At 46.2% G+C, this 20231-nt stretch overlaps 1 protein-coding gene across 1 annotated transcript in view; it reads right to left on the bottom strand.

Moving 5' to 3' along the window:
- Positions 1 to 11756: 11756 nt before the first annotated feature.
- GALNT8 (polypeptide N-acetylgalactosaminyltransferase 8) overlaps positions 11757 to 20231 on the bottom strand; it is a gene marked incomplete at its 5' end in the record, with an annotated part of 42722 nt that continues 34247 nt past the window's right edge. The window contains one exon of the mRNA XM_043880792.1: positions 11757 to 15922. Coding sequence (XP_043736727.1) covers positions 15779 to 15922 — 144 coding nt within the window. The remainder of the gene's footprint in view (positions 15923 to 20231) is intronic.

Genomic DNA, 20231 nt, shown 5'->3' with positions numbered 1-20231 from the left:
CCCCATATTCCTATTAATCTCCTTGATCAAACTAAGAATTTTTCACAGCATTGGTGAACTTTGACAGGTGATTGCTATGAACCATACACTGTCGGGGTTTTACATATATTATTCTTTTAATCCTCACTGTTCTTTGAAGCTCAGAGAGTTTAACACACTTCTGCAAGTTCACCAAGTTGACAAATGGTTGAGCTGGAATTCAAACCTAGGTTTTTTTTTTAAGAAAAAAAGTTTTAATATTTATTTTACTTATTTGGCTGCACTGGGCCTTTGTTGCACGATTTTTTTTTAGGTCAGAGCATGAGGGATCCTTTAGCTGCAGCATGTAGGATCTAGTTCCCTGACTAGGCATCGAACCCTGACCCCCTGCATTGGGTGTGTGGAGTCTTGGCCACTGGACCACCAGTGTGTAATACATGTGTGTGTGCTCAGTCATGCCTGACTCTTTGCTACCGCATGAACTGTAGCCCATCAGGCCCCTCTTGTCCATGGGATTCTCCAACCAAGAATTCTGAAATGGGTTGCCATTTCCTCCTCCAGGGGATCTTCCCGACCCAGGGAGCGAACCCGTGTCTCCTGTGTCTCCTGCCTTGCAGGTGGATTCTTTATCACTGAGCCGCCATCAAAACCCTAGTGGACCACCAAAGAAGTCCCCGAATCCAGGTTTTTAACAACACACATGGGGACCCCCTTTTCAGAGGAGATCCACCACCAGGAAAAGAGTCAAAGGGAAAGGCAGACAGAGATCTTTCACCCAGTGTCTTCACCCACCAACTCTCTTTGGTCTTCACCCCTAGAACAGGGAAGCTGGGGGCTCTAGGACAGGGATCCTGAGTCCTGGGTTCTCTACTCACCACCAGGCTCCTTCTTCAGCTCCTCCTCCTCCTCCGCTCTCCTCTGGCTCCCGGGCGGAGCGAGCCTTAACCTCCAGTCTGCCCCCTGAGCCCCAGCCCAGCACCCTCTCTTCTCTTTCACATCCTCCCTCTAAAGCAGAAGCAGCCTCCAGCCCTCCCCCCACCCTCAGCAGAGCAAGAATAGCTCGTGGCTGGATAAAAGCTCTGAGTCCTGGGCCACAAGCATCATTTCACTGCAACTCATTTTGTCCTTCTTTCAAACGACCTGCGTTCATCACCCTCTACAGCCTGCCCCGCAGCCCTCACACATACAGCTCAGCAGTGCTCTTTGGATGGCATCTTCTTGGGCATCTTCAGAGATGGACTTGCTTCCCAAGCCATCCTTAGAAGGCCCCTCCCAGCCAGCCCCCAGGCTTCGGATCACAGAGTTCATTACCCAGCTCGCTGCAGCTCTCAACAGCCAGACACTTGGTGGAGACACATCTGTCCCCTGGGATGGCTGCAAAAGCAGCACGCTCATTTGGTAGTTGCTTCCTGCTGCTTTTTCCAAGGTAGGGCTTGAACTGGAAGAAATAATCTCCGCATTATGTCTTAAGAAAATAAATCCTTGCCCTAATAAAATCAGCAGTTCTGAAATATGCAGGAAGGGAGATGGAAGGTCCTCCATTCCTAATTAAGTTTCCATCCTAACGTGGGAGCTGAGCGGGATGGGGGATTGGAAAGGCATTAGGGCCCTAACACTTGGAAGAAACAGTCTTACTTCGTTATAAGACGTTAGCATGAGCGGTCCCTCTGCTTTCTGTTCAAGTGATGTGCATATTCCCTTGCACAAGCGTCTGAATTAGTCTGGATCTTTCTCTTAGGCCAAATGCCACTTCATTCTCCTTTTGATGACTGTGTGCTTAGTCGCTCAGTCACATCCAGCTCTTTGTGACCCCATGGACTGTAGCCCGCCAGGCTCCTCTGTCCATGAGGTTTTTCAGGCAAGAATACTGGAGTGTGTTGCCCTTTCCTTCTCCAGGATATCTTCCCGACCCAGGGACTGAACCCATGTCTCCTGCATTTCCTGCATTGCAGGCAGATTCCTTACCTTCTGAGCCATTGATGACTGAGGTTGCCTTATTTATTCCTCTAAATTATTTGGTCCAGTGTAACCCACCCATCTCCTGTGTATCACTCCTGAGTCAGCCCCTATTAATCCTCCATGAGGGGAAGTAGTGTGGGTGTGGGGGGAGGGGCAGTCTGAGGATGGGGAAGGGGGCAAGTCATTGAAGAAGAAGCAGCAAAGGAAGCTGAAGAAGCCTAGGGACCTTGACCCCATCAGAGCAGACAGGAAGAAGCATCTCCTGGCAGACAGCATCTCTGTCCTAAGGGTGCCAAGGCTAATGCAGTTTTCCTTTGAAGGATGTTTTACTGCTGCTAATGGACTGTTTCTTACTGAATCTTGTTTCCTGGTACATTTAAAGAAACCATGAAGGAGGAGAGCTCTCACAACCCACAATTTACATTTCCTTCCTGGGGTGTTTGTTTTCTTCAGAGACACACTTTCCCGGGCACAAAAACCACATTCAGAGAAACAAATAGCATACATTAATGCATATGTGTGGAATCTAGAAAAATGGTACAGATGATCTTATTTGCAAAGCAGAAATAGAGACACAGACGTAGAGAGCAAATGTAGGGACAGCCAGGAGGTAACAGTGTGGAGGAGTAGGATGACTTGGGAGGTTGGGATTGACGTATATACGCTACTTATGCATGCATGCATGCTAAGTCGCTTCAGTTGTGTCCGACTCTGTGCAACCCTGTGGATTGTAGCCCACCAGGCTCCTCTGTCCATGGGTTTCCCAGGCAAGAATACTGGAGTGGGTTGCCGTTTCCTTCTCCAGGGGAACTTCCCGACCCAGGAATTGAACCTGTGTCTTCTGCATTGGCAGGTGGATTCTTTACTACTGAGCCACCAAGGAAGCCCCAATGTCTGTGTATATAGAGCTAATTCACTACACAGTAGTGTATACTATAGCACAAACTAACACAACATTGTAAAGCAACTATACTCCAATAAAAATTCATTGAAAAAAAAAAACCCACATTCAACCCTTACCTGTCCAAGGCACTGCTAGAGGCACTGACCTATCAGCAATTTAAGTCTGGAAAACATTTGCCCCTATAGTCAAATAGTGGGAAAGACCGACCCAGTGTGCAGTGAACCATTTCCTTCTCATCCTGGACACACAACTGGACTACGTTTCCCAGCTTCCCTTGCAATTATGTGGATACAGTCATGTGACTGGGTTCTGCGCAGTGGAATGTAGACAAAAAGGATGTGGGTCACTTCCCAGACTGGCCCTGAAACCACACAAACATGAACACTCTCTCTCCTTCCCCCATCTGTTGACCAGATGAGGAGGCGCCGAGGACTGCGGGGTGGAGGGGCTGAGGGAGCCGTAAGGTGGAGGCTGGCTGAGTCCCTGAGTCGCAGGGTGGAGGAGAGCTAAGCAGAACACCTGTGTGGCTGTTGCATGAGAAATTCATAAACTTTTATCAAGTTAAACTACTAGGTAAACGTTGGTTACAGCAGTTAGCCTACCCTGGCTAATACAGGGCTTCCCTGGTGGCTCAGACAATAAAGAGTCTGCCTGCAACGCAGGAGATGTGGGTTCGATCCCTGGGTCGGGAAGATCCCCTGGAGAAGGAAATGGCTACCCACTCCAGTATTCTTGCCTGGAGAATTCCATTGACAGAGGGGCCTGATGGGTTAATACCTTCCCCCATTCTAAGGATTATGGAACTGAGTTGCAGCTGAATTTCTGTGACTTGCTCACTGTCAGATGCTGTTCAGTGGCAGGGCTGGGATTCACAGGCAGATTTTCTGCCTAACACCGGTGCTTTCACCCCCATCCCACAGCTGCTCCATCATCGCTTCTGCTCCTGCTCTCAGAGAAACAACAAATCTGCTGAGACAAGCGATCATCTCCTACAGCTGCATTTACAGCCCATTGCTGCTGTCCTAATTAGGACCTTAATGAAGATGGCCCCTGGGGGGGTGGTGGGAGGTGGGGGAAGACACTGGAAGCAGGGAGGTAATCAGAGCCTCGTCCTGGACATAACATGGGAAGAGATTCTGCAGAGTCGCCTTTGAGGACCTTGCGGCAGCCTTAGCAACAGCAGGCACCAGGGTTAACCCAGAGGGTAGGCTGTGCTCAGTCCCCATTCGTGTCCAACTCTTTGTGACCCCATGGACCGTAGCTTGCCAGGCTCCTCTGTCCATGTGATTTTCCAGGCAACGGTACTGGAGTGGGTTGCCATTTCCTTCTCCAGGCAATCTTCCCACTTTAGGGATCGAACCCACATCTCTTATGTCTCCTGCACTGGCAGGCAAGCTCTTTACCACTAGCGCCACCTGGGATGCCCCAGAAGGTGGGTTAAGATGGTCTGAAAGGGCTGCACTGTGCTCATTTTAGAAACAGGTAGAGTGTGTGTGGCCCCCAGGAGGAACCCAAGGAAGCCCCAAGCACGCACGGAAGAATCCCCGGAATGTAATGATACCTGGCCAGCACATCAGCACATCTGCTCCTCTGTTCAGAAATCTTTCAGTGGCTTACTCGTGGCTACAGCATGAAGTCCAGCACCTTAACTGCACCCAAGTTCCCCCGAGACCTGCCCGTTCTTACCTGTCCATCTCAGGCCCCCTCCTCAAGGACAACACAGGCAGAGCGTGGAGAAGTACCTTATGCTCCAGCAACGTAGACGATCTTAACTGCCATCCCACCCAGGTCTTTGCAAACTGTTTGCTCTGCATGGACCCCCAGCCCCGTCCCACCACCTTAAATCTCAGGCCAGCTGCCTTCTCTTTCTCCAGTCTGGGGGGATCCTCCTGTTTGGTGCTTCACAACAGCCTTTGCACACCCACACGTCAGATTGCAGTAGATGGCAGAATAAGCAGAATCCTGACAAAAATCCACTTGTCACAGTAGTAGGTAGAATAATGGCCCCTCCAATGGTCTCCACATCCTGATGCCTGTAACAGTCACTAAGACATGTTACTCAGCACAGTAGAATTAAGGTGATCAACTGACCTTAAGACAGATAATCCTGGGGACTTTCCTGGTGTTTCAGTGGTTAAAAATCCACCCTCCAATGCAGGGGACACAAGTTTGATCCCTGGCCAGGGCACTAAGATCCAACATACTTCATGGCCAGAAAAACAAAATCTTAATCAGAAGCAATATTGTAACAAATTCAATAGAGACTTTAAAAATGGTACACATTAAAAAAAAAAATCTTCAAAAAAAAAAAAATCCCGGAAAGGAAAATCAGATAAGCAGAGACTTTCCAAACCGAGGGACCAAAGAAAAGTAAGAGATTGGTAGCAATATTTCTTCAATAAATACGTATCATTTATAGAGTCTGGAGGAAAGGTGTGTTTTAACAAAAGTGATTCGAAGTCATGTTTTTTGTTTATTTCAAAGGCTATATTTTTTGATCCTGCTACACACTGGAAATCCAGTTATAGTCCTCATCTGACCATTCACCAGTTGTGTGACCATGAACTGGTATATAATCTCTGAGAGACTTACTTTCTGCCTTTGTAGAATGTGGACATAATGCTTACGTGGTCAGGTTGTTTGGAGGATGACGAGTGGCATTTGCACAGCCCCCAGAGCCCCGAACCTAGTAGATGCTCAATAAACATCATCTCGGTTGAGGAACATTTTCCAAGGCAGGAGGCTCCTTTTGCTCTCGGCTGGGAGGTGCTGACTCCATCATTACAGACCAGACCGAGTCCTATGGGTCTATAGTCACTGGAGAACAGAACTAGGGGAAGACACACCTAGGAGAACAGAATTCTTTCTTTCTAACACACCTGCCTCTGCCTTCTTCCTCTTGGAGCAGCAGCCCTGGTGCTGGCCTGGTTGACGGAGGAAGTGCTCTGTTGCACCTAAAATTTGTGCCTGAAAGATTCACCCACACCATCATTCCACAGAGTTATCTTCTAAAGCCTGTACTAGAAATTTCTGTCTTTCAGCAGATGACTCCTCTATATTCAGAAATAATGAGCTAGTGAAAAAGGCTGGATTTCTTTAAAGTATTAAATTTAAAAATTCAAGCTACACCTGTGTATAAAGTATGGTCCTAATTTTATAAAATGTTTATATTCAGACACATAGATTCAAAGAAAAAAAGACAAGAAGGAAATAAGGAGAAATTTATCATTATTACCTGAAAGTGGTTGGATGATGTAGGCTTTTTTATTTGTTTGTTTTTGCCTTTATATGTTTTGGAAATATTTACAATGAAAAATAAGATCTGAGTATTATTTATCCTTTTGTTTCTCTGTGCGTTCCTGAAGAAGGCAGGGTGGAGGATGTTTCTTTTCTTTTTCTTTTTTATATACATTTTTTTTTTAATATTCTTTTCCACTATGGCTTACCCCAGGAGGTTGGAATATAGCTCCCTGTGCTATACAGGAGGACCCTGTTGTTCATTCATCCTAAATGTGATAGTTTGCATCTGCTAATTACAAACTCCCAGTCCATCCCTCTTCCTGCTCCCCTCCCCCATGGCAACACAAGTCTGTTCTCTATGTCTGTGAGTCTGTTTCTGTTTCATAGATAGGTTTATTTTTGTCATAATTTAGATTTCACATATAAGTGTTATCATATGGTATTTGACCCTCCCTTTCTGACTTACTGGAGTGGGTTGCCATTTCCTCCTCCAGGGGATCTTCCTGATCCAGGGATCGAACCTGCATCTCCTGCATTGGCAGGCAGGTTGTTTACTACTGAGCCACTGGGGAAGCCTCGTACAAGGACTTTTAGTACGCTGTTTTCTTTTATTCCAGCTGTGGCTTAAGACCTGATTCGCATTCCTAATCTAGAAGTCATTCCTGATCACAAATACCAGGATTGATGACAGAGTTGAAAGTCTTACTTATCAGAATAAGAGTCCAAGAGAACCTCTGCTTGACTCCGAAGTTTCCCCTTTTTAAACTTGGGATGTTTGTCTCTCTTCATGCTGCTATGTCAGGGGAAAGCACTGCCAAATGGAGTTTTTCCATATTTGACTCAAAGCGGGTGGAGGGTTGAAGTTGATCCTTGTTATAACGTTGGTGCCAACAGTTGGCCAGGAATAAGCATTCACAGCCAGATTTTTGAATTCCAGTAACCAGGAGCCCATAATAAAAAGACTCCTACAAACCCCCACCTCTCTCTCTCTCTCTCTTTCTCTCTCTAAGGCCTTTGGCCAAGAAAAGCAGGAACCTCTGGAGCCAAAAGGATCCAAGGATGGAGTGGAGAGAGACAAGAGTCCTGGCAAAGAACTCGACTGGGTGCACTCATTCCAAGCATGTCTGAGACGAAGTCTCTCCACTGCTGGACCGGCCAGGCCACTCCCGCCTCAGGCCAGGGCAAGCTGGACTTCAGAACAGTTGCTGTTTCGACCACATCGCACTCAGTTGGTGACCAGCCAGCTGGTCTATTTGCCCAAAGAGGCCCAACCCAACCACAGCCACCACCCCACGGAGAACTTGGCTGCTTCTTTAAGAACCTCCCTTCCTTGCCTTCTGGATAGAACAGATCCTGGACTGTTTTTATTTTTTCAGCACCCCTGCCCTCCCTCCAGACATAAGCAGGATGTTTAGAAAAGCTCAAGATGGCCAGGGGTCTGCTGTGTTGGCCATTGGTCCCCACTTGGAAAGTAGTTCTGATCAATATCAGTGGATCTACTTCTGTGAAGGCTTTGGATAGAGCCCAGGACTCCTGAACCTCTCTCTCTCTTTCTTTCTCTCTCTCTCTCTGTCTCTCTATGTCTCTCTCTCTGTCTCTCTATCCCTGAGAGAACTTGGCTACAGGGAGTCCTACATGGTAAGGTAGAAAACATGCCTTCCCTTTTTAAGGATTTTTCTTATTAGACTTTTAAGAAATCTTCCCCAATCCCAAAAAGTTCAAGAGAGAAAGTAAGTCTCATTTTGTTGTTGTTTACCCACTAAGTCCTGTGCAACTCATTGCAACTTCATGGACTGCAGCACACAGGTCCTCGTCCTCCATTATCTCCCAGAGTTTGCTCAGATTCGTGTCCTTTGAGTTGATGATGCCATCCAACCATCCCATCCTCTGTTGCCACTTTCTCAATCTTTCCCAGCATCAGGGTCTTTTATAATGAGTCAGTTTCTCACATCAGATGGCCAAAGTATTAGAGCTTCAACTTCAGCATCAGTCCTTCCACTGAATATTCCGGCTTGATTTCCTTTAGGATTTCCTTTAGGACTTTGCTCTCCTTGCAGTTCAGGGGACTTTCAAAAGTCTTCTCTAGCACCATAATTTGAAAGCATCAATTTTTTGGTGCTCAGGCTTCTCTATGGACCAGCTCTCACATCCATGTGTGACTACTGGAAAAACCATAGTTTTGACTCTAGGGACTTTTGTCAGCAAAGTGATACCTCTGCTTTTTACCATGCTATCTAGGTATGTCATAGCTTTCCCTCCAAGAAACAGGCATCTTTTAATTTCATGGCTACAGTCACCATCTGCAGTGATTTTGGAGCCCAAGAAAATAAAATCTGTCACTGCTTCCATTTTTTCCCCATCTATTTGCCATAAAGTCATGAGTCTCATAGCTGGGGGTCTCGCCCCTTTGTAGCAAGCTCTTCTCAGTCTCCTAAGGACTGGGGTAGAACCTGAAAAACAAACAAACAAACAAAAACTCCTCTATGGAAAACATCCTGTCTGATTCAAGTTCTGTTGGGCAAAGTGTCTATGAGTAAAGACCCCCTCTTGCTCCCTCCAGACTGAACAGAAAGCTGCACAAGAGCAAGTTCACCACTGATGAATTGAGCCAGTGCCTGCTCCTCCAGAACTGAGTTTATCCCAGAAGCAAAAGTCCTAAGGTTTGAGGATGGAGGTTGGGAAGCCTCAGGCACAGTGAGAAAGCCAGAGCTGTCCTGCAGGGAGTGGATCAGGAATCGCGGCAGCCACACAGAGGCCCCCTTCTCCTGGCTGTTTCACACTTGCCTGCCTGGTCAATCCCCAGGCTCAGCTATCAGCGTTTCACTACCTGCCACTGCCAGAGCTCCCTGGGGGCTGTTCAGTACCATGGGGGCTCCTGTAGCAGCTACTAGAGGCAAAACCAGCCTTTGCCCACCCTGCACCTTCCATCACCCTGCAGGATCCGCTGCCCTAGGATGTGCAGGTACTGTTGGTACCCACACAGCCACACCCATCCCGCAGGTTCTCCATCACCCAAACTGACTTTGCAGTGGCCACACCTTTTGCCCCCAAGTCAATTCTTTTCTGCTGCCTCAGTCCATCCCCCCTGTTCCCTAAGCCAAGCTGGACAATTCCCAGTGATGCAGCGTTCCAGTCCAGCAGAGCAAGGCAGGCTCAGCAGGTAGCCAGTCGCCAGAGCAGCAGCCCTCCCAGGACCCAGCAGCTGGTTACAGTTGTGGAAGATAAGCCATCATCAGGATGGCAGGACCTATGCTTAGAGTGGGCTTCCTTGGTGGCTAAGATGGTAAAGAATCCGCCTGCAATACAGGAAACTTGGGTTCGATCTCTGGGTTGGGAAGATCCCCTGGAGAAGGGCATGGCTACCCACTCCAGTATTCTTGACTGGAGAATGCCATGGACAGAGGAGCCTGGCGGGCTACAGTCCATGGGATCTCAAAGAGTTGGACGTGACTGAGTGACTAACACTTATGGCTTAGAGTGCAGAGCATCCATCCTGAGGCATCTTCACAGAATCCATAACACCTTCCCTGCACCTTCTACCAGTCAGTAACAAAAGACTCCAGCAGGCATTGAAAGCATCCCTCCATAAGGCTGGGGCTGGCACTTTTGGAGGAAAGGGGTTCCCCAAATTATGATACTAGAGCTTTAGGCAGAGTCCCCTTTTTTGCCACTGTCCTTGTAACCCATATTTCTAGATTTTCCCCTTCCCCGCATGGATCAGAGGCAACTGGGGAAGTATAAATACATTTGACTTTATTCAGTTTCCAGCAAAACTCTCCTGCCCTGGAGAGAAGTCTTGGAAGATTAAACAGTCACAGGGAACCAATTGCTGAAGATGGTTACAATCGTGAGAACCACTGTGAACCCGTGGGAAGCCACCAAACACCATATCCAGGCTGCTCCCCATGGGGCCACAGCCCCCCTGGCCACCCACAGCAAGGGACACATGGACATGAGAAGAAAAGGCTTCTGGGAAAGTAGCTTTGTCAAAGGCATTTTGAAAAGTTTGGCAAATGTGTGGCAACATGGCTAGACCTAGAGGACATGATGCTAACTGAGATAAGCCAGACACAGAAAGACAAATACTGTATCATCTCATTTATATGTAGAATCTGCTGCTGCTGTTAGGTCATCAGTTGTGTCCAACTCTCTGTGACCCCATGGATGGCAGCATGCCAGGCTTCCCTATCCATCACCAACTCCCGGAGCTTGTTCAAACTCATGTCCATCAAGTCGGTGATGCCAGCCAACCACTTCATCCTCTGTCATAGAAGGTTAGTTAGTTTTAGATGTCATAGGTTAGTTTTATAAAACTAACTAAATTTATAGAGGTAGAGAGTAGCATGGTGGATGCCATGGGTCAGGGAAGGGGGACATAGGGAGAGGATGGTCAATGGGTATAAAGATGCGAGATGAGTGAGCTATGGGATCTCCTCTATAGTCTAGTGTCTATGGCTAATCATTCTGCATTTTTAAAAATTTTGGGGGAGCATGTAGGATCTTAGATCCTCCACGAGGGATTAAACCCAGTCCTAACTGCTGGACCACCAGTGAAGTGCCAATAATTCTATATTTTACACTTAAAATTTTCCTAAGAGGATAACACTTACGGTGCATGTGCTAATAATATAATAATGGCCAAAGGAAACTTTAGGAGGTGATGGTTATCTGTGCTCTTGATAGGAGGGATGGGTTCCCGGGTGACACTTGTCCCCAGACTTATTAAACTGTGTGCATTAAATGTGTACATATCAGCCACTCCTCAGTGAAGTGGATTTTAAAAAATATGGCCAAAAAACTTTGGTGAAAAAGAACAGTTTTTTAAGAGGAAATCCTGAGAAACCCAGTTTGACTGACTGACTAATGGAAACCCTGGGCAGTAAATTAGGGGAAACCACCTGGCAGGTTCCAGCACTGTTAAGGTATTATCCCCAACAGTTTATCAACAGGTACTATCTTTAGGGTTCAGGAACAAAAATTAGAATTTGGGGGAATTTTCAGTAACACCCCAAATCATAAGTTATTGTGTGTTAGTGCCTCAGTCACATTAGTTGCTCTTTGCGACCCCATGGACTGCAGCCCACCAGGCTCCTCTGTCCATGGAATTCTCCAGGCAAGAATACTGGAGTGGGTCGCCATGCCTTTCTCTGGGGGGTCTTCCTGACCCAGGGATAGAACCTGGGTCTCCTGTACTGCAGGCAGATTCTTTACCATCTGAGCTACCAGGGAAGCCCAAGTTATTCTTCAATTATTTCTAAAATTAATTATTTTCTTTACTTATGGATATCTAAAAATTATATACAAAGAAATATTAATTGTAGTTGCATTTATGAACACTAGAGTCTATAGCAAATATTCAAACACTAGAAAACACCAGCAGGATGCCCTGGTGGGTGGAACTTCTCCTTCCAATGCAGGGGATTCAGGTTTGATCCCTGATTGGGGAGCTAAGAGCCCACATGCCTCTGGCCAAAATGCATAAAACAGAAGCAATATTGTAACAAATTCAATGAAGACTTTAAAAATGGTCCAATAAAAAAAAATCTTTAAAATAAATACCAGCAAACATCATGGTGCATTATAATGTAACATTCAGATCTCCCAGTGAGACATTAATAGTTAACAGCACTAGTCAGACTCATACATTGAAATCGCTCTTTTTAAAACGTGATCACTCTTTTTAAAACGTGTTTTGCTTCCAAAATTTATTATTTCTTGGAACACCATTCATAAGATTCGTGGAAAGCATACAATGCACAAAATGTATTAATAAATTAATAAAATGTATTAGTTATTATTTTATTTGCAACAGTCACTCACCATTAGAGACAGGCAGGTCATAGACACACACTTATAACATGGCTGTAGCTACAGCTTGGAAGATCAACTGGTTAATCATCACTGCTTTTCTTCCGGGTGTTCCTGTCCTGGTTTCCAAAACTATCACCCTTAACCTTGGACTCTGTGTCAGCATCTCCTGCACTCATGTTCCATCACACTTCAGTGGATTCCTTCAGAGCAGTAACATCTCTGTGTTACTCGCAAAGTTTTCATTCTCAAAAGAGAATAATAATTTTTTCTTGTTTTCCTAACTTCTCCACTGGTTTTCCTCGAAATTTGAAATTTGGAAAAACACAGAAATTTCCCAAGCAATTCTTCCAAGTTTGAGCTGCAGGTCTGGTGGGGATGGGCCATCAGCAGGGCCCCTGGAAGGGAAGTAGGTAGCTTGATGGGGTAGGGGAGGAACTGGGACTTGGGGCTGCAGTCCAGCCTCAGGACAAATCACCTGTGAAAACAGGAACCCATAAGCCTGTCTTCTTCAATTTAGCCTTGGCTAGAAAACATATTGGCTTTCCTGGTGGCTCAGTGGTAAAGACTCTGCCTGCCAGGGCAGGAAACCCAGGTTCAATCCCTGGGTCAGGAAGATCCCCTGAGAAGCAAATGGCAACCCACTCCAGTATTTTTGCCTGGAGAATCCCATGGACAGAGGGGCCTGGTGGGCTATAGTCCATGGGGTCACATAGAGTCGGACATGACTTAGCAACTAAACAACAATGGAAAACATAGAAACAGCAGCCCCCAGCTTCATTTAGTAGCTAGTGAAGAAAATTCAAAGAATGAAGAAGACTGACAAGGTACTTGGAAAAGACAAGTCCTGACTTAACTGTGATGACTTGTCAAAGAAAGAAGGAAAATATTAGGGAAATGCTGACACAACGGTTTATAGTAAATAAAATGAAAACCACACCTATTTCTTCTTTGTCATAAAGTTGAGTTTTTGCCTAAAGCTCTTTGTTAGGAAGACCAAACAATTTTCTCGTAGTATTGAGAGATTTGATTTTTATAGTTTCAAGGACAGTAGACTTGAAATCCTGACACAGGTTTGCTCTTTGAACTATACTTGTCAAAATGTTTGTGGCAGGGGAACAAGCCATGTTTTTTAAAATATAACAACTTAAAGTCATGAGAAGCTGATTTATTCACCAGTTCTAGTGATAATTTTTCACGAGGACATTACTCAGTTCAATTCAGTCACTCAGTCATGTCCAACTCTTTGCAACCCCATGGACAATGCAGCCGGCCAGGCCTCCCTGTCCATCACCAACTCCTGGAGCTTACTTGAACTCATGTCCATTGAGTTGGTGATGCCATCCAACCATCTCATCCTCTGTCGTCCCCTTCTCCTCCTGCCTTCAATCTTTGCCAGGACGTTACTGGCCTAACTCTATTCCACCTAATCTTTATAAAAGGACTTTATGGGGCTTCCCTGGTGGTCCAGTGGTTAAGAATCTGCCTTGCAATGCAGGGAACACTGGTTCAATCCCTGAGTCTGGGAAGATCCCACATGTCACAGGGCAACGAAGCCTGTATGCCACAACTACTGAGCCTGCCCTCTGGAGACCATGAACCGCAATGAGAGAAGCCACTGCAATGAGAAGCCTACACACAGCAATTAGAGAGTATCCCCTGCTTCCGCAACGAGAGAAAGCCCACAGGCCACAGGAGGACCCAGCACACCGAAGATAAATTTATTTTTTTTAAGAAAAGGACCTTACAAATTTCCTTAAAATTAGGAAATTAGCTAAAAGCACATTTCCTATTGTAAAAATGGATTGCAAGGAAAATAAAGTGACTGTTGAGGAGATTAACTTTGGAACTGGTAGAATCTCAGTTTGTTATGACCCAGACCTTGGCCCTTTATCTCAGGTTTTGCACAGATGAGGAAGATGCTTGTCCTAAAGAGCACTGGGATGCTCAAGGCTGCTGTGGATGACAGCTGGGGCCTGGAGAAAAGGCCCGGACACCTGATCAGAGTCTCAGGCCCATCTTTCTTTGGAAAAGTGCCAGAATCCAGGAGCAGCAGGAGGTGCAAACAAGAGAGGCCTGTCCTGTCGCTTTAATCTCCTTTACTCTGGGGCAGTTCCTCAGTTGGTCTTTGTTCTTTATGACTGACGTCACGAAATATAAAGACCATTTATTTTGAAGAATGTCCCTCGGCTTGGGTTTAAGTGATATTCCCTGAAGATTATAGAATCAGGCTCTGTATTTTGGGAAAAAGACCAAGCCCCTGATGCTGCGAAAGACTAGGGCAGAAGGAGAAGGGGGCAGCAGAGAATGAGATGTTTGGATGGCACCATTGACTCGATGGGCATGAGTTGTGCAAACTCCAGGAGTTAGTGAAGGAAAGGGAAGCCTGGCCTAAAAGGCACATAACTTTAGAGGCTGCTTTTCCTCTTTCACACTGGAAATCACTCCATATCCATTCAAAAAATGGCCCTCATTCTTTCTTATAGTTGCACCCCACTAGGTGGACCACTCTCTGATGTTTGAGTATATGGTTTGTTTCCAACATTTTACGACTGCAATCAACACTGCAAGGAATTATTTTGTACATAATTATTTTCTTGTTTTTGGAGTTATGAATTTCTAGAGGTGCAATTAGTGGCACAAATAGAAAGTACACATATAATATTTTTAGATAATGCCAAACATCCCCCCAAAAGCATTGTACCAGTTTTCATCCCTACCATCGAAACATGAGATTGCCTACTTCCCCAGTCCTGCTGACCAGAATGTGCCATTATACTTTAAAATTTTCACCATTAAGTGAAAAATGATTTCAGTACAGTTTTAACTTGTGAGGTTAAACATTTTTTCTTTTAAGAATATTGTGACTTTTGCCCATTTTTCTATTAGGCACATGCTTTAAAAAAAAAAAAACTTGGCTATGAATTGAATTTTCCTTTCAAAGTGCTGGGCAGAAGCTAGAAGTTATACATTTGCTTCACATTTATCCTCTTCATTTTTTTCATCATAAAATCTCTGATTGCGGTAACAGTTTAGTCCTTGATATTGATATGGTCACTGCAAACATTTTATCAAGCTGTACATGTATGACTTGTACGTTTATAAAAAAGTTACTTGAAAAAATCTGAGCTGATTTAATTCTGTGCTAAATTATCAGTGTCTTGTCTGCCTAATGCTTAAAGGAAGCCCGATGATTCCCAGAATCACACCCAGGTAACCCTGACATGAAAAGATAAAAGGATGCCCTTGAAAGGCAAACCCAGCAACATAGCACTCACAGCGCGTTCTACTTCTCCCACCCCGACGCCCACCCCCACCAGCCTCTAAGACCTCATGGAAGCTGATACCCCTGACAGATCCGCCTAACTCACCACCTATAGGAAAGGATTTATCCAATGGGCTGCAGCAAGGATCCTCTGGTCTTAGTTATTTGCCTACAATCCCTTCTTTGTGTCCCAATAAGTGATGCCCCTCTGTTTCAAGCCTCCTTTTCTCCATAATTTTCAAATATAGTAGCAGGAAACAAGTAGTCAAGCCTATTAAATGTGATAAGCTCCTTAGAGAAAGACCCTTAAGGGCTTGGATTTTTTTCCACCATTTTCATGCACTGGGCAGAGTGGGACTGGCTAGTTAGGTGTGTCCCCCCCTACCCTGTGGGAGAGATGGGTATTTCCAAAGAAACCTGCTGTGGTGTGCGGGGCTGGCTGGATGGAGGGCTTTTTTTTTTTAAAGATTACTGGTTGATTTGCCCCTTTCAGGAGTACTAGCTGAAGTTACAGTAAACACACACACACACACATGCACACACACTTTCTCTCCTCCTTTCTCTGTTTTGAGCAGCATTGGGAGCTGTGGCAAGAACCCAGGCTCTCCGAGCATCCCTGGACCTTAGTCTGACCCCCAGTTTCGGACAGTGTACTGGATTGTCCACACTTGCGCAGTGCAGGCCTGGAGAACAAGCATGTAGCCACCCCAAATGTTCTTCTTCATCTCCAGACATCGTTTGGTGGCTCTGTTGATAACGGCTCTGCCCTGGATGAAAGGAGAAAGAGCGAAATTACTAACACGCCCGGGGAGAACATCCCTTCACCTGCTCCCAGTCTGCCTGCCATGCTCTGATACAAGTCCGAGGGCTCCCTCAGTCCTCAGCAAGTCATCCAGAGGAGACAGGAAGCCAAGCGCAGAGTTAGATCACAGAGAACCTTCTCTCCTCCCCCAACGGCAAGCTAACCCCAGACCCGGGAGTGAGCAGTGCTGGGCCGGCTCCTCTGTTCTCCTCCGCCCCTCCTGAGCTGGAAGCATCAGGTCAGCCCGGCTGGCAAGTCAGCCTGCATCCTGGAGAACCGTGGTCTTCTACTTGGTCTCCTTTCTACATCTCCACCACTGAGCTCGTGAAACCCATCCGGACCCTGCCTCCTACTAGTAAGGCTCCCTGGTGAGACAGGAGCAAAAGCTCCATTCAAGAATCTCAGCCTGTTTTCTCCACCTGCTTTCTCTGAGGGGCAGTTCCTGCCCCCCTGTTGTGGGGGCGTCACCAAGGTTTACTGCTGGAAACACTGAGGGCTTTAAAGCCAAAGAGTCTGAGCTGAATGCTTGCGCGGTTAATGGAGAGTGTGGGCAGATGACCATATCAGGGTTAATACTGACCAAGCTCTGTGCCTAACATGCAAGACGTGCCACAGATCTTAGCTCATCTCTGCCTTTCCGCATCCTCACGGGGCTGAGGGAGGGAGGGCGTCCTACTCTGTGCCCCCTTGTGCCACCTCCATCACCCCCGACATCACCTCTTTGCTCCTTACCTGCTCACCTTGACACCGAGGGCCATGCCATCTGTCCTGGCCCTGTCCCCTTCTCCTAATTTTTCCACTCCCCATCCCGCTCTCCACCACTTTGCAAGAATCTGCCTCAGTGCTCGGGTGAAGCGGTTCCCTATATCCTCAGAGTTCACAGCATCCAGGCAGATGTCTGGTGAGAAGCCCAGAGCTCACTGCTCCCCCTCCATGACCTACCCCTCCCCACGTGTTTCCTTGACACCAAGCAGAGCTGCTTCTGTTTAGTGGCTCAGTCATGTCTGACTCTTTGCAACCCTATGGACGATAGCCCGCTAGGCTTCTCTGTCCATAGGATCCTCCAGGCAAGAATACTAGAGTGGGTTGCTGCTCTCTATGATGCGAAGACCTGACTCATTGGAAAAGACCCTGATGCTGGGAAAGATTGATGGCAGGAGCAGAAGGGGACGACAGAGGATAAGATGGTTGGACGGCATCACTGACTCAATGGACACGGGTTTGGGTGGACTCCAGGAGCTGGTGATGGACAGGGAGGCCTGGCGTGCTGTGGTTCATGGGGTCGCAAAGAGTCGGACATGACTAAGTGACTGAACTGAACTGAAATGAACATCCAAATCTCTGCTCCCTCTCTGACCCCCGCATCCCTGCCTCTCATCTCTTCCAACCACAGACTGCCCGCAATGACCCTGCTCCTCAGTCTCACCTGATTCCTCCCTTGCCACCTGGGTCTCACTCTGCCAGCCACCTCCACACCTCCCTGGGTGCATCCCTCCAGCATCAGTCATTCAGGGCTGCCCTCCCGTTCTTCAACTGCCGCCATCAGTCCCACTGCCCCATTCTCTGGGCCCCATTCCTGGACTGCAGAGTGTTCCTGGAGAGGGTCCATTAACCGAGTAGCCTGGCCCCAGAAGTGCCTGGAGCAGTCTGACCTCAGAACTTGGCTGACTCCTGCGGGCTCCTCGTCCAGGCCCCCTCAGCACGCTTTTACCCCTCGACCACCTTCACTAAATGCCTTCATCTGTTCCTTTGTCAAAAGACCTTGCTTCCAGCCAATCTAGCCCCCTCCCAAGTGTCATGAGCAATCTCAGGGATGGTCTCAGGGGAGCTGCCCTGTCTCTGCCTCTGCAGTCAGCGACCCCATGCTCCGAGCCCAGCCATCCCTGACGCTGAAGAAACACCCTTCCTGTCTAACATCCTTCTCTTATTTCTCCCTCTTGGCAGATTCCTTTCCTACTGACTTTAAATATATCCAAATGTTCTATTATTCGAGAAGGGGAAAAAAAGCTCCTAACTCAACCATCTTTTTCAACCAACATTCAGTATTCTGTTCCCTTTAATAATCAAACTTACAAAAAAAAAAGAATCAAACTTACCAAGCAGTGAGGCAAAAACAATGGATATGATTCTGTGTTTGAATCCTGGATATGCTGTGTGACCTGGGGGATGTTGTTTGACTTCTTTGTGCTTTAGTAACTTCACAGAAAAGTTGAGCTAATGGTAGTACATCTCTTATAAGATTTGGGTAAGGATTAAATTAGGTAGTGTTTATTCCAATGCTTAGTACTTAAACATATACACATTAAATCTTGGTTATTACAATTTACAGGCTTCCCTGGAGGCTCAGTGTGTAAGAAACTATCTGCCAATGCAAGAGGTGTGGATCTGAACCCTGGATTGGGAAAATCCCTTAGAGAAGGAAATGGCAACCCACTCCGGTGTTATTACCTGGGAAATCCCAAGGACAGAGGAGCCTGGCGGGCTACAGTCCATGGGGTCTCAAAAGAGTTGGACATGACTTGGTGACCAAACAACAACAAAAATCACCCTGATACAGACCATTATCCCTAATGAGCTCAGACAAAAAAAGTCTTCAACAAAATACTCAAAAAACTGTGCACCTTCAGTTCAGTTCAGTTGCTCAGCCGTGTTCGACTCTTTGTGACCCCATGGACTGCAGCATGCAGGCTTCCCTGTCCATCACCAACTTCCAGAGCTTGCTCAAACTCGTGTCCATCAAATCGATGATGCCATCCATCCATCTCATCCTCTGTCATCCCCTTCTCCTCCTGCCTTCAATCTTGCCCAGCATTAGGATCTTTTCCAATGAGTCAGCTCTTCACATCAGTTGGCCAAAGTATTGGAGCTTCAGCTTCAGCATCAGTCCTTCCAATAAATATTCAGAATTGATTTCCTTTAGGATTGACTGGTTTGATCTCCTTGCAGTCCAAGGGACTCTCAAGAGTCTTCCCCAACACCACAATCCAAAAGCATCAATTCTTTGGTGCACATCCATACATGACTACTGGAAAAACTGTAGCTTTGACTAGATGGACCTTTGTCAGGAAAGTAATGTCTGCTTTAGGTACCTATGTATGTTTTCCTGGAGACAGTCCATAGCATTCCTCAAGGGGTTATTAGCTTTAAGATTTATTGTTAGATAAGTCCATGTCTCTTAAAATATGAACCCAACCTAACACAGCACCAAGATGCTCAAAGATATTCTCACAGACAAAGCATCACCTACCCTTCTCCCTCAGGACATCTCATTCCTGCCAATGTGGCTTAAGAACATAGCCTTATCACATAGTAAATTCACATGTGGACTGTGGTCAGCCACATCCCTCATGCCAGTGTCACGTGACTTCTGCTAGATTCCCTCTACCCTGTTCTTAGTCAACTGACGATGTTAAATCAACGCTTTTACATCAGCTCCTGTGATTTGCAGCCCAATGTGCCAGACTCTCTGATAATCACAAAAGTTAATATTGTTGAACATTTTCTATGAGCCATGCACCATGATAATTGCTTTACACACGTTAACTCATTAAGTCATCTCCACAGGTTTCATCAAGATGAAAAAACTGAGTCTCAAAAAAAGGATAAGAGAATAGCTAAAGAAGACTGAACTGGGATTAGAAGGCAAACTCTGAATTAAGTTACAGCAGATTCCAATATTTTTTACCTTGGCCACCCAACTTGGGTCAACACACTCACTATTTTATGTCCTGGGTTTCATGCTCAGACTAGAAAAATTTCTAGGCTTTTCCCTACACACTGCCACAAAATTAATCTTTCAAAAACACTATCAAATCAAATCTGAACTCCTCAGACTATTTTGTTGTTCGTCCTTGTTGTTGTTGCGACTCTATGGACTGAAACACATCAGGCTCCTCTGTCCTCCACTATCTCCCAGAGTTTGCCCAAATTTATGTCCATTGAGTCAGTGATGCCACCTAAGCATCTCATCCTCTGCTGCCCTCTTCTCCTCTTAACCTCAATCTTTCCCAGCATCAGGGTCTTTTCAAATGAGTCAGCTCTTTGCATCAGATGGCCAAAGTATTGGAGTTTCAGCTTCAGCATCAGTCCTTCCAATGAGTATTCAGGGTTGATTTCCTTTAGGGTTGACTGGTTTGATCTCCTTGCAGTCCAAGGGACTCTCAGGAGTCTTCTCCAGCACCACAATTCGAAAGTATATATTCTTCAGCACTCAATCTTCTTTATGGTCCAACTCTCAGGCTATACGTTAATATATCTATCTTAAAAAGAAACAG

This window comes from Cervus elaphus, chromosome 22, assembly GCF_910594005.1.
Source record: "Cervus elaphus chromosome 22, mCerEla1.1, whole genome shotgun sequence".
Classification (NCBI taxonomy): domain Eukaryota; kingdom Metazoa; phylum Chordata; class Mammalia; order Artiodactyla; family Cervidae; genus Cervus; species Cervus elaphus.
The sequence above is the reverse complement of the archived record's forward strand: the minus strand, read 5'-3'. Positions and strand labels throughout refer to the sequence as shown.